The sequence below is a fragment of the Hipposideros armiger genome, unplaced genomic scaffold (assembly GCF_001890085.2).
Source record: "Hipposideros armiger isolate ML-2016 unplaced genomic scaffold, ASM189008v1 scaffold_126, whole genome shotgun sequence".
Classification (NCBI taxonomy): Eukaryota; Metazoa; Chordata; class Mammalia; order Chiroptera; family Hipposideridae; genus Hipposideros; species Hipposideros armiger.
In genome coordinates, this window is record NW_017731476.1 from 1,931,091 (window position 1) to 1,945,900 (window position 14,810).

At 50.2% G+C, this 14,810-nt stretch overlaps 1 protein-coding gene across 4 annotated transcripts in view; it reads left to right on the forward strand.

Annotated features, from left to right (window-relative positions):
- The window catches only part of RAB11FIP3 (RAB11 family interacting protein 3), a 115,580-nt gene that overhangs the window by 85,245 nt on the left and 15,525 nt on the right, over positions 1-14,810 (forward strand). The window contains exons 4-6 of one of the 4 annotated variants that reach the window (XM_019648738.1): positions 8,211-8,422; positions 10,464-10,616; positions 12,723-12,857. In XM_019648738.1, the coding sequence (XP_019504283.1) occupies positions 8,211-8,422; positions 10,464-10,616; positions 12,723-12,857 (500 nt within the window). The remainder of the gene's footprint in view (positions 1-8,210; positions 8,423-10,463; positions 10,617-12,722; positions 12,858-14,810) is intronic. The other 3 variants (XM_019648739.1, XM_019648740.1, XM_019648741.1) reach the window with 3 other exon arrangements.

Below are 14,810 nucleotides of genomic sequence, written 5' to 3' on the forward strand. Positions count from 1 at the left end.
GGGATTTTTTTTTTATTGGGGAATTGGGGAAGGGGAACAGCCAAGTTGTCCTTCAGTTTTAGTTGTGGAGGGCACAGCTAGCTCAGCTCCAAGTCTAGCCGCCATCTGGCCTCCCGTCAGCAGCTCCCGGCCACTCAGCTCAAGGTGCTGTGTTCAATCTTAGTTGTGGGTGGGCGTAGCCCACCATCCTATGCAGGAGTTGAACTGGAAACCTTTGTTGCTAAAAGTGCACGCTCTAACCATCAAGCCATCCAGCCACCTGTTGGCAGGTTGGCAGCAGCTCAGCTTGGGTGTAGCTCATTGGCCCATGTGGGAATCAAACCGGTGACCGTGTTGCTCAGAGCTCGTGCTCTTAACCAACTGAGCCACTTGGCTGGCCCTGGAATTGTTTTTTTAAACACACTAGAAACCCCTGAGTCTTTGAAGAGCTGTTGGGGCTCACTTCCTGACTATCACTTCTGCCATCACAGACCCCACCCCCAGGCCACCTGGGCATGTTCACCCTTCACAGCTTTGTCCCAAAGTACCAGCCGAGGGCAGGGACCACCCTGCATTGCATCCCCTTTGTTCATTCTGGGTGTGACCTGGGGGTGCCAGGCCCTGACCTGGCATGTGGAGGCCAGTGCCCACTGGGCCTTGTACTGACAGCAAATCAGAGTGTGGCCAGGTGGGGGGAGCCTCAGTGTGCAGAGCTCTGACACGTCAGCTTTCAGGTGAAGTGCCAGCCCTCGTGCTATGAAGAGGGTGCTTATGTGGCCTAAATAGGGCCCAGCTCCTTTACAGGGAGGCGTGGAAGGGTCCATGTGGTTTGGCACACCTCGAATTTTCCAGGAATGCAGCTAGGTCGGGGGACAGCTTTCGTTTTTTTTTTTTTTTTAGCTGAGCCATCCTGCTACCTGTTGGCAGCTCAGCGGCCGCTCAGCTCGGGCCGGGACTCGAACCGCTGTTGCTCAGCTCAAACTCTTGAGTGAGCTCTTAACCAACTGAGCCACTCGCCGGCTCAAGCTTTCCTTTCTTGTTTGAGGCACCTGGGGAACTGCTTTCCCAGCAATATCGCACGGTCCTTTCACTTAAGTAGTTGGCACGAGACCCTTATCACATCTCCTAGTGCACGTACTTTATCATCACTGTCTTTTATTTCATGCCTCTCCCATTTCTGCTAGGGCATTATATCAATTTTTAAAATATTTTATGTGTAGGTGGTGTGTGGGTTGAAGGGTGCTTCCCCAAAAGATACGTCCACCTAGAGCCTGTGAACATGACCTCATTTGGAGAAAGGGTCTTTGCAGATGTGACCAAGTTAAGGATCTCAAGGTGAGATCATTCTGGGTAGTGAGTGCTCTTATGAGAGGAAGATAGATGACACACAGAGGAGAAGGCAGTATGAAGAGAGGCAGAGGCTGGAGGGATGAGGCCACAAGCCCAGGGGTGCCAGGAGCCAGCAGAAGCTGGAAGAGGCCGGGAGGAAGAATTCCACCCTGCTGACACCTTGATTTTAGACTTCTGGCCTCCAGAACCTTAAGAGAATCCATTCCTGTTGTTTTTGGTGGCCGCCCAGTGTATGGTAATTTGATGTGGCAGCTCTAGGAAACTACTAACAATGTTTTTTCATTCAGGATAGTAAAAGGCATCAACAAGTTTTTTACTTCAAGTTCCCTTGTGATCCAAAAGGGTGAGGCAGGCAGGAGTGCTGTTTGACCCTGGCTCTCTTTTGTCCTCTGAGCGGGTAGACTCCCCCGCCACCCCACAGCCCACGTGACTGGCCCCTCCACCTCCGTGGTGCTTTGCCCTGGGGGTGTGCCAGCTCCCGCCCCATGCTTGTTGCCTTTGGAAGGCTCGGTGGGAACCTGACATTGTACAGGGTGTGCAAAAGAAATGCTTCTCAGGTTTTTAGATCCTAATGTTTTCAGGGTGGATGAAACATTTCTTTTAAAATTTTTTGTTACTTAAAAAAAATTTAATATACTTTATATTTTAGAAGTTTTAGGTTTACTAAAAATGGAGCAGGTAACATACAGCGTTCCCATCACCCCCCCCACACACACACACACACACACACTCAGTTCCCCCCTCCCATCACGAACATCTTGCCTTAGTGTGATAACATTTGTTACAATTGATGAACCAGTACTGATGCGTTATTATTAACTAAAATCCATAGTTTACATTAGGGTTCACTTTTGGTGATTTTAACAAATGTGCAATGCCATGTAGCACCATGGTCGTCTCACACAGAGTAGTGTCATTTCCCCAAAAACCCTCTGTGCTCCCCTGATTCATCCCCTCCCCGCCACTAACACTCAGCAACCACTGATCTTTTACTGCCCCCATAACTCTGCCTTTTCCAGAGTGTCACACTGTTGGTATCACAAGTGTGTGGCCTTGGCTGACTGGCTTCTTTTGCTTGGTAATACTGTGTATTTAAGTTTCCTCCATATCTTTTTATGTTTTTTAAGGTTTTTAGATGTAATTTTTGGGGGGAATGGGACTAGGTACTGTGAAACTTACAGAAAGATTGCTTTGTTTTAAGAAAAATGCATGTGCATTGTGTAATGTTAACAAGTCTACTAAAAATAGGAGTGGAGAACATATGCATTACATCCAAATAGCACGTTTGGAAGTCAGGTCCTCTGCCAACGGTCCTCAGAGATGAGTAAGCCTCTTCCTGGTTTTCTGGCTGGGCACACGACGTCGTTGGCCAGGGGACCCTGTACAGGGAACTGGTGCTCACCTGCCAGGGCTGTTCAGCAAGTCCCCAAACTCCCAGCATTTCCCCAAGCAGCCCTTCAGCTTGTCACTTGTAACAGATGCTCCCAGGAGAAAGTTACTGACGTGTCTCTGAGAAGAAGGGAGAGGTGAGGAGGTGACTTAAGGATTGTCACTGACGTTCAGGGAATGAGAAGAAAGCTCAGTCCCTGAGAACCTGAGCCAGGTGAGGGTGGAGTGCTGGAGCCCTACAGGGGGCGATCTCGAGCATCAGAATTTCTGGAAGTGGGGGGTGGGAAAGTCCTGGAACAGAGCCAATAAGAATGGTCGCTGCTGTGCCTTCTCGGCTCCGCCCTCCTCTCCCACTACCAGCTTCTAGATTAAAGAGCTGCCCTAATAAAATGACAGGGAAATGTGTCCTTTGTGCGCACTGTTATCAGAAAGCCTAGAGAGTCAAGAACAAAAGCCACTCTGTTTTGAGACCTGTTCATTAGGAACCCTGCAAGCACACTTCCTGAACTTTGCTCCCGCCCCTAGCCAGCACAGCAGCGGTTCAGCCGAGCGTGGCTGGGAGCAGGTTAAACTTTTTCCCAGGCAGCGATGTACCTCCAGGGGAACACACAAGTTTTGCAGAAACGCCGGCACGACTTGTCAGTGGAAAAGCTAGTGACCAGTGTGAAGGGCAGGCCCCAGCGCCCCTGATACAATGGGGAGGCCGTCCCCAAGGGCACGCCTTGCCTGAAGCCGGTGTGTGGAGTCAGGCCCGCCCGCCAGGCCCCCCAGGCCAGCATCTGAGGGTAAGAGGAGGCTGTGCTGTGGCGGGACGCCAATTCACACTGTGCCTGGCAGTTCATTTCCCTTGGAAGGACCACGACCTGGGCTGTGGGGACCCTGGGCAGGGTTGGCTGTACTTGATTTCTTACTGGTGACTCTGTAGGTGGCCTTCTTTTTTTTTTTAAGATTTTCTTGGGGAGTTAGGGGAGGGGAACAGTGTTGGGGAAGGGGAACAGCCATGTTGTGTCCTTCAAACTTCGTTGTGGAGGGTGCAGCAAGCTCAGCTCCAAGTCCAGTGGCGCCACTCAGCTCAAGGTGCTGTATTCAATTTATTGCGGGTGGGCGTAGCCACCATCCCATGCGGGAGTCAAACCAGCAGCCTTGTTAAGAGCACCTTTTGTCCCCTGAGCCACCCAAGTGGCAGCTCAGCTCAAGGTGCCGAGTTCAGTCTTAATTGCTGGTGGATGTAGCCCACCATTCAAACCGGCAGCCTTGTTGTTAGGAGTACGTGCTCTCATCAGCTGGGCCATCCTGCCACCTGTTGGCAGCTCAGCTCAGGGGCAGCGTCACTGGCCCATGTGAGAATCGAACTGGCGACCCTGTCACTCAGAGCTCGCATTCTTAGGCAAGCTCTTAACCAACTGAGCCACTCGGCTGGCCCCTCTGTGTGGCCTGTCTGTTGGCAGATCATTTGTTAACTGGTGAAGGTGACATTAACACGTAGCGAAGTTTCTTAAGATGCACTTGATTTCTACATGAGTTCATCTTAACACAGGTAATTTATAAACAGTTGTAAAGGTGACGGCACAGACTTGTGGGCTTCTGGGCAGAACAGGGTCATGTCTGGTGGCAACTATAAACGGATGGACATGTCTGTGAGCTGTTCCTGTGTTTTGTCCAGTAGACGACAGCTGAGTATACACCGTGCTCTGAGATGCTTCTGCCTCTTGAAAAGCTGGTGCTTACCCACCTACCCTGGCTGACGTTTATTCAGGGCGGCCTTGCCCAATAGAAGCTGACCCTCGGGGGCCGCACATGTGGGGCAGCACCTGGGACATGAACCATCCTGTCCCCCTAGCTGCTTGGCTGTCTCTGGCTTTGTCCTGGGTGCTCACAGAGCCCATGGGTCTCCTGTCCCCTTTGGGCCTCTGTCTGTGCACTCGGACTGCGTACGGTATTAACAGGTCAGAGGCTGTTTACCGCCCAGCACCCCCACCAGAATGTCTGTGTTTGTAGCTGTGCTGTAGGGACAGGACCTCCGTGACCCCTTTTGTTGCTAATTTGGGGCAAATTAAGGAGTAAGTACAAACAAAGCCTTTTGTGAACAGTGTTCATCTGCGTGCAGGGGAACGGATTTGCTTTGGAAAGGAGAGTTGAAAGTGGGAGAGCGTTCGCCCTCCTGTGTTTAAAAGGTGGGGAGGTGCCCAGAATGGAGTGTGAGACTGCCTGACTGGAGGCAGCCAGGTTTGCATCGTGTCTGCCTCACTGTTCCCATGTAAATGGAGAACTATTTCCACCCTGAGCTCCAAGGGGGGTGTTGGCTGCAGCCCCAGCCTCAGCTGCATGATTGATGGCAGCTCCATGCAGGTGAAATAAACATTCCCAAGTGCCTGGACCATCATCCCCTCCCTGGAGAGAAATGCTGGCTGGGTGCTCAGTTGATTTGCTCTTAGAGACGCTGAATTGCCATCGAGGGCTCGGGGTCCACGCAGCCCAGAAAAGAGCTCGTGCATCTGTCAGAAGTGCAGGTTGGCTGGCCTTTTTTTTTTTTTTTTTTTAAAGATTTTATTGGGGAATTGGGAGAGGGGAACAGACAAGGTGCTGTCCTTTTGTTCTTCAGTCTAGTTGTGGAGGACGTCACTTCACTGGCCCATGTTGGTACTATCATTGTGCTCTTCCTGGGTGAGGCAGATCGGTCCCTGGCTACTGGATGGCCGCTCATGGTGGCTCACGGTGGCTCACGGCAGCTCACACTGGCTGCCAGCCACTCACGGTAGCTTATGGCAGCCCACTGCAGCCCCACTGCAGCCTACACTGTCACTGGAGACTCACGGCAGCCCAGCTCCAGATCAAGCTGTTGTTCACCATCTTAGCTGTAGAGGGCAGTGTCACTGGCCCTCATGTGGGATCTGAACCGGGGCCCTGCTGCTCCAGAGCTCGCACTCCCAAGCCAACTCTTAACCAACACACCACTCGGCTGGCCCTGGCTGGCTTTTTAAAAGTTGACCCCAAGAGTCAAGTTCTCTTCCCCATGGGTAACCATTTCGGAGGGTCTCCAGTTAGTGTCTGGGGGGCCCTTGCTGGCTCTGTGTGGTGAGGATTAGCGTGTGTGGGCCCTGCCTTCTTCCCTGGTCCAAGGACTGAGATTGAGGTTGGGGAGATCTCCGTGGGATTGCCCTACAGATAAGGAACAGTGCTCTTGTAGGATATTTCAGCTGAGTACTGAATAGTTGACTGGTCTTTGTCATTGTCGTTAGAATTCTGGGGGGGGGTGTCTTCCTGGTGCCCTTGGGGAGTTCTTGGGCAGTAAGTACCCCATGTGAGCGAGCAGTGCCATCTGGGCAACTGACGAGCAGCCACCCAAGTCAGAAATTGGCTGTGGCTTTTGTGCCTGCTCTCTTGTGTTTCCCCCTCAGGCCAGCTCCTGATGCACTGGCACCTGCCCGGCTCAGACGGCCTGTCTCTGCCTGTGCTGCCCTCAGGTCAAGCACGGAGCCAGCCTGTGCCAGGCAGAAAGACACCTGCTCAGGCAGGGATGACGAGTAGAACTAGAGCAGGTACCTCTTCAAGCGACTTCCGGGTTTCAGATTTTAGAGTGAACTTGGTTGTCTTAGATTCCAAGGAAGATTGGGTTTTCCCTTGGAAACATAAGTAACGTCCTTGAACACCCAAGTAGGTACATCTCACATTATTCCCTATTTTATCCTGGCCTAATAAGCTGCTGGCAGGGATTCCACTCACCAGTGACACGTGAACCCTACAGTCTTTTTTTTTTTTTTTTTAACCCCACGGTCTTTCGGTTTCTGTTTCAGCACCTGCCTTTGAGGTCTCTCTTGATCCCATATGGTTGCACCCTTGTGAGTTCAGCATTTACACCCCCCGTTTTACAAATGAGACAGCAGAGCTCGGAGTGGTTGAGACCTTAGTCAGGGGTCATCTGGCTGTGTAGACAGTAGACCAAGGATGGACCTGGGTCTCAAAGGCCATACCAGGCTCCCGCCAGCTTGGCCATGGCCCTTCGCATCTCTTCGATGGGACAAGGAGCCTTGGGGACGCAGCTTTGCAAGGCCCTCTAGCTTCCCCCAAATGTAGCCGAGAACTGGTGTCTTTTGGTTACCGCAGCCCATCTGAGCACACTGTCCACCTCCCGTGATGGGAGTACAAAGTGCACCTCTCTCCAGCGACTTTCTGAAACCTTACCTGTTTGCAAATCGTTAACCTCAGAATCTTGCAGGCATGACATGTTGGCTTCTTTTCCTAACCAACACAACTGTATTTTAATCAAAGTTGAGATTATCAATTAAAACTGGCCTGTTTCACGGTTCTTTAGTTTTCAGTTCATTTCACAATCCACAAATATTCCCTGCCTGCTCTGTGGCAGCCCTGTACTAGGTGCTGAGTCCATACAGGTAAAAATAATATGTTTATTGGGAAAGTAGACATTTAACCAGTGAACATAATCAGTTAGTTAAATAAATAATTGATAGTAATTAGTATTTTGAGGTTAGACCACAAAATCATTGAATGTCAAAGCAGTAGCCTGAACATACATAACAGATAATCAAGGTGACTTTTTAACTTGAAAAGGCATATTCTTACCTGATTGAGTGCTAATTCTTTGGGTATAAATATTGGGTTGTCGGAAAAGTCATGACGCATTTTTGCAATGAAAAACATAGAAAAAATACGTCATGACTTTTCTGACAACCTAATAATTCTGATGCCGGAAGCCACAGAATGGGAATTTATCAAGTGTCAGGATGTTTTGTATCTGTTTTAGGTATATGTATGTAGCTAACTTTAAAAACAACTCCAATAGTGTTTTTCTACACTTGGACATACTCCTCTTTTAAAAAAAAAAAACTTAAATTGTTGGGCCAGCTGAGTGGCACATTGGTTGAGTTGGCTTGGGACGCCAGCTCTGAGCGGCAGGGCCCCCGATTCGGATCCCACATGGACCAGTGTCATTGCGCCCTCTACAGCTAAGATGGTGAACAACAGCTAGACCTGGAGCTGGGCTGCCATGAGTCGCTGACGGCTGCTGTAAAGCTACCGTGAGTGGCTGGCAGCCAGTGTGAGCTGCGAGGAGCCGCCCTGAGCTGCTGTCCAGTGGCTGGCGAACTATCTGCCTCACCTGGGAAGAGCGCAATGATAATACCAACATGGGCCAATGAAGCGACATCCTCCACAACTAGACTGAAGAACAAAAGGACAGTAACTTGTCTGTTCTCCTTCCCTGATTCCCCAACGCTGTTCCCCTCCCCCAGTGCCCCAATAAAATCTTTAAAATAAATAAATAAATAAATAAACTATTAAATTGTTTTGTAAGCTAGTTTCTGCTTAGAAATACAATAGGGACTTCTCCCGAGTGAGAGCATTTCCTCCGCATGGTCGTTTCGATTCCTGCAGCAGTGTTCACTGGGCCGGGCACGGGTTTATTGTGCCGCTCGCCATACATGGACGCTGTTATCTCCAGGGTGCCAGCACTGACTCCTGGTGCTCTCTCCTAGGCCAACGAGGTGACAGACAGTGCGTACATGGGCTCCGAGAGCACCTACAGTGAATGTGAGACCTTCACCGATGAGGACACCAGCACCCTGGTGCACCCTGAGCTGCAGCCCGAAGGGGATGCGGACAGTGCGGGTGGCTCAGCTGTGCCCTCTGAGTGCCTGGATGCCATGGAGGAGCCCGGCCATGGCGCTTTGCTGCTACTCCCAGGCAGGTCTGTACTCCACCCCCCAATAGCCGGGACACTGCAGGAGGCACCACATCGGGGTGAGAGGGGCGGTGTGGGTTCTGGAGGGGCTCGTGTCATGGGGCTTAGAATCATCCCAGGGCCTTCGAGAGAGGGCGGACCTGCCAGGTAGCCCACGGCCTGCTGCCCTGAGCTGCCTCCCATCGCAGCTGACCTACCAGTCAGGAGATGACAGGGGTTACAAATGCTGCACAGCTCCTTTGGCTGTAGAGATGGAAAGTGTAGGAGAAAAACTTTATCTTGGCCTTTTGGATTTTGTCCTCACGGTTCTTATAAACCAGGTAAGACACAATATCCAGTAAGTGTCTTCCGGCAGGATATTACAGCCTCACCTTTGCATCATGCCTGACCAAACCGCCTGTTCCCCAACTTCGCTCCAGGTCCCCCCATGCATTTGAGGACCAGAGAGAGAAGAGGGCAGGGTGGGACAGGTGCCGGTGGTCCCCATGGACCTGAAGGAACAGCTTGAGGTTTTGCCCTCTACTCCTGGGGGAGCCGCCATGCTTAGCAGCCTTGGAAGCGCTTGCTTTTCTTTTGTTTCGCTTATTTTATGTCATTTTGTTTCTTGTTTGGCCCTCACAGTTTTTGTTTTTTTCTTTTTAATTGAACTAATGCACAGTGACGTGCATGTGCACCTGTCATAAATGCGCAGATGCTTGCACCCAGTGATCCCTCCGGCACTTGGCTCCTAAGGCAGCACCGATCTCACTGCCTGGCTTTCTGCCTTACGTGCTCCGTGATCACACTCACTGAAGGGTCCCCTTACACCTGGCTTCTTTCACTTAACATCGTGGCTATGAGAGCCAGCCATCTTTTTGTGCACAGTTGTAAATCATTTACGTTCATTGTTATTCGAGCATTTCATTGTATGAATGTGCTATGTCTTTTTAACTTACTCCATCGATGAGCACTTGGGTAGCTGACAGTTTGGGTTATATGAATAAAGCTGCTGTAAACATGACCTGTATTTTAGCCGTGCGTCTGGAGCCTTTGGCTTTCAAAGTTACTGCACTTCCCAGTTCAGATGGTTCCAGACAGGCCTTACAGTGGTTACGTGCCCGCCAGTGCTGTGGGTTCTGGTTGCTCCTCTGACACCTGGCATTGTCTGCTTTCTCATGCTCATTTTCTGGAAGGTGTTTTCTGAAACGCTGGTTCGGGATAGTTCTCACTAGCATTTCCCAGGTGACTCATGAGGGTGAGCACTTTTTCTTGCCTGTTGCCCATGTAGAGATCCTTTTTTGTGAAGTGGCTGTTCATGTCTTCTACCCATTTGCTTATTGCAGGGGTCTGTAGCTTTTTCTGTAAAACGGCCAGATAATAAAATTATTTTTTGGCTTGCAGGCCATATTGTCTTGGTGGCTCCTTCTCAGCTCTGCTGTTGAAGTGCAGAATGAGTGGCATATAAGTGGGACTCGGCCCCTCCTGGTCTGTTGGTCCTGGTGTCTGTCTTTTTCCTACTGATTTGTTAGAGCTTTTATATATTTTAGATAGGAGTCCTGAGTTCCATAGGTGGATTACAGGTATCTTTTTTCTACTCTATAGGTTCTTGCCTTTTCAGTTTCCTGGTTCTGTCTTTGGGGAACAGATGTTTTTAATTCTCCTCTAGTCCAGTTTAATCTGTTTTTCTTTTGTGATGAGCACTTCTGTGTTATTTAAGAAATCTTTGTTTATTGCACATTACTGTGATGTTTATTTCTGTTTTCCTTTCAAAGCCTATTGTTTTGCCTTTATCTTCAGATCCGTTCTCTCTCCACAGTGATCTTTTGTGTATGGTGTGAGGTAGGAATAATTTTTCCCATATCGATATCCAATCGAATCAGCCTCGTTTTGAAAAGATCCCTCCTTCCTCCATTGTCCAGGTGTCACCTTGATCCCATGAGGTGGCTACTAGAACATTTGAACTCATGCGGCTTACAGCATATTTCTGCTGGAAAGCGCTGGTCAAGCCCTTGGTTCTGGGGCTGCCCATGGCTGTGAGTCAGAATGTGTCATTTCTCTTTTGCCTTAGCAGATCCCACCTGCACAACCAGTCTGTCGTCACGGTGATAGGTGGCGAGGAGCATTTTGAGGACTACGGTGAGGGCAGCGAGGCAGAATTGTCCCCGGAGACCCTCTGCAATGGGGAGCATGGCTGCAGTGACCCCGCGTTTCTCACCCCCAGGTAATATGGCCCTGGACCAGTGCACCTGTCCTCCTCTTGTTTCCCCATGGCTGGTTGTAGGGAACTTCCCCCTTTGGTTGATAAATTTGTGAAGGAGAACTTACTTATTCTCTGTAGTATAATTAACATACCACAGTCAATATTTTAAAATTTATACCTGGGTGAAAGTTGGCTGAAGTTTCTCCCATCCAGTGACATTCCCAGATCACTCCACATTTCTGTGGCCTCTGCAGAGCCACGAGGCACAGAGCCCGGGTGGGCAAACCTGGCTTTGCGGGCTCCTTAGGCACTCGCTGTGGATCTCGTTATGGTTCGTAGCCGGCTTGGAGGGAAGCTGTATGTGTGTGAGAACGTTTAACTTCTAGTCTCTCAGAAAATTTTAATTATACAACATGGTGTTATCAACCATAGTCACCATGTTTTACATTAGATCCTCAGACCTGATTCTTGTAGCTGAAAATCTGTACTCTTTGACCAGACTCCGAGGGAGCCTTGAACATCACAATTTTGTGAATTCCTTTCCTTATAATTATCTGGCATCCCCAAACTGTCTGAGACATTCTGACTTTGAATAAATTGCACTGTGATACCTAATGGGTGAGACCCTCACTTAACGAGCTGCTTACTCCTCAGCACTCCTTCCTCTTGGAGCTGTACAGGAGGCCCTGGGAGAATGCCGGCTCTTGTATCCAAACAAGGGGCCTGAGCGTGCTATGTCCCATGGCCTGGCCACCTTTTCCTGGTGGCTGGCCCATCAGAGAACACGCCTGGCCTCTTCAGGCGAGACACTTGTGAGGCTCAACAGCCTGGCCACTTCAGCCTCCTTTCCCATTTGCACCCAGTTCTTGAAATTCTCCATCTTTACTGACAGCTAAAGTGGCAACTGTGAGATTCTTCCTTTGTCCAGACTTTTACCCACTCCTAGAGGACCTGGGTTGGGGGCAGTGCCTGACAAGCTCCCCCCTTGCTTTCTCCATGTGCTGTTCCCTAAGCTGCCTGTGACGGGGGGGAAGGGCGGGGGGGGGCGGAGGTGAGGGACCCTCCACAGGTGTCTCTGGGAGTAAGAGTTAGTGAAGCAGCAGCTCCCTTCTGATGTGCGTGCTCATGCTGGTGTAGAGGCCGAGGCCAAAGGACTCAACCTTGCTAAGTGTGTGTGTCTGTCCTGTTTTGGTAAAGCTCTACCCATTTGTTTAGTTTGTCCCTGTCTCTTGTCCAGTGTTTCATTGTTTTCTGTCTCAAGTGTGACTTCTATGCTATAACTGATGTTTCGCTTTAGCTTTTCTTCAAATTGAATTTCCAGATTGGCTTTTAAAAGCCTGTGGGTCCTCATACCCTAGACACATTGTGGCCTCCCGGCATCAGATGCATCACCAGTGCCCTGAAAGCCCATTGAAGTTATACAGGGAGGCTGATAGAATTCTGACTTTTTTTCATTCTTAATTGGGAAACAGTGTGTTTTTCCTGGACCCATCAGCTCCACGCCAAGTAGTTGTTTCAGTTTGTTTGTGGAGGGCGCATCTCAGTGGCCCATGTGGGGATCAAACCAGCAACCTTGGTGTTATGAGCACCGGGCTCTAACCAGCTGAGCTAACTGGCCGCCCCAAATTCTGACTTTTCAGCAAAAGTGTTAAAAATGACAAAATTATTGATGATTCATAATCAATGCATAGTCTTTGATTCTGGTGATTATTAGAGCAGTTATTAAAGTAGGTCCAGTACAGTGAGTTAAACTCCACCTTGAGACATGCTTGGCTCTCACGTTGATGAGGTTTTTACAAAGGAGGGAACAGTGTATCCGGGCTTACTTCTTGTTCAGGGTTTTCTTTTTACAGTGGAGCTGATGGGATACCCTGTTCCTTCTGAGCACCTGACCAGGAAGGAGCTGGTGTGTGGCCAGGCCCCCTGCTGCTTGAGCTGGTGTGTGTCACGGGTCCCAGAAGTGACACTGAACGAGGTGGTTTGATTGCAGTCTGAAAGATCTAGAACCTTCCACAGCCCATTACCTGACAACATGCTTTTGCCCAGCTGATTCTCACCCTGTGTGGAGTCCCAGGAAACCTGTGGGGTCCTTGCTGTCTCCTGAACTGACACTTCTCGTCTCTTTAGCGCCGACCCGCTTGCCGCAAAGCTGCACAGCATCCTCACTGATGAGGCTTTTGAGTTTTACTGTAGCCAGTGCCACAAACAAATCAACCGCCTCGAGGATCTTTCTGCTCGCCTGAATGATCTTGAAAAGAATAGGTAACTGATACAGTGCCTGGCCTTGCTCTGTGTTCAAGGCTGAGGGGGACTCTTGCCTGTAGCACGCCCCCCTGCCCCCAGCAGGTCTGGCCAACTCTGGGGGCGGGGGGGCTTCCTCTGTGGTCCAGAGGCGAGCATGCAGACGCTGGCCCCTTCCCTGGCCCCGCCCCACCTCCCTGCACGGCTGAGCCTGTTTAATGCCCTTTGCCTCCCTCTCTCCTGTGTGCATGCCACAGCCTAACCAGTGGCTTCTGTCCCTATGGGAAGAAGCAATCTTTAGATACTGTGTATCCTGTGTGAGGAAATCCAGCCTGTGAAAGAAAGTGTGCTTGGGGAGAGACACTTTCTTCATTGTACAAAAAGATTTCTTTAATTGAGCCCCGTGAAACAGCATTGGGAAATTTAGTTAAGGTTTGGTCTTTAAAAGCAAGTTTGTAGTCCACTTTCAGGAATGTTGGTTTAAACCAGGTGTCCTTCTCTGGGTGAGCCGCTCCCCTGAACTCACTTTTGTAAGGCAGCCTCAGCCTCCCTGACCAGCAGAACCCTGCTCTGCTACCCTGGCATCTGCTGCTGCTCCCTGCCCTCGCCAGTCCATTCTCCTCCATCTTCTGGGTCCAGTTTGGGCCAGACTGTTTGCTTCCCTCTCCATCCCTAACCCCCAAGCCCAGCTCAGGTCGGAGTTCCAGGAGGCGACAGCTCCTTTTGCTGGCTCCTCACAACTCCACAAACTCCAGTTATAGAAAACATTTCTTTGGGAGTTGGCACATGTTGACCTGCTCGTTAAGCATATTGTTGATTTAGCTTGTTGTATGGGAAAGCCCCGGTGGGTGGGGGGGCACTCTGAGGGCAGAGAGGGATGGTCCGTGCCTATCAGTGTTGTGGGCTCCCAGGTGACAGTCCAATCCGGGGCAGCTTCCTGGAAGAAGGGGCCTCAGACTGGCAGTAGGTTACATCAGTGCAGAAATGTGAACCATCCTGATGGTTTCAGTGTGTTTAGAGACGTCTTCTAAAAACTGCTTATGTAGCTTGAGGAGCCTGCCCCATTAGGGCCTCCGCCAAGGCTAGCTCAGCCTTCCTGGTGGGTTCCCCAGCGCCTCAGCCCCGTCACACCTGCTGCCTCAGCACATTGCACGTCTGGGACCCTTTTTCTTGTGTTCTGTGCAACACTTACAACACAGGCTGGAGTCCAGCAAGTGCCCAGTCAGGTGGAGAGGACAGGGCAGGACCCTGGGATTTGGGACCCATCAGCAGCCTCAGAGGGGAGCATGGTGGGGTCCCAGCAGCAAGGATGACAAGCTGGAAGTGCTCGTGAAGGGAGGCCTTCCAGGGAGACTTGAGAAACTGTGGCATCTGCTGATTCCAAAGCCCCATGGGCCTCTGTTTTAGGGAAAACGAGTTTTACCTCGTGTGTGTATGTTTCCCTGGGTGCTGTGATGAGGGGTCTTTTGTCCTTTCCATGTGGAGACTTGCCTTCCTGCTGAGCGGGTTCCAGTATGGGTATGTCATCTCTCGTTGTGTGAAGATGTCTGGTGTAGACGTGATCTCTTCCCATGTGGAGAATCTGCCCAGGACTGCCATGGTCACCCGCGTGGGGCTTTGTGGGGCAGAGAACAGACTCCACCAGCGAGTCCAGTGGGGATGTCATCACCAATTTCAGCCACCTATTCCCTAAGCAAGACTCTACTAAAGTTGGTTAATATACTAGTAAAATCATTACTATAATCAGGACATAACTGTCAGTCAGGAAATTTCCCCCTAAACTCAGTGAAGGAGATCTGAATCTTGCATGTTGGTTTCCATGGGATTGCCTCAAAATAAATGTATTTGGTCATAGTGTGTAGAAGAGCAAAGGTGATTAAGGCCAAACCATATCCGAAAGCTTTGACGTCAGAGACAATTTCTATCCAGTGAGGCTCAGAAGATGCCAACTGCTATCATATTTTCCAGGTTTGG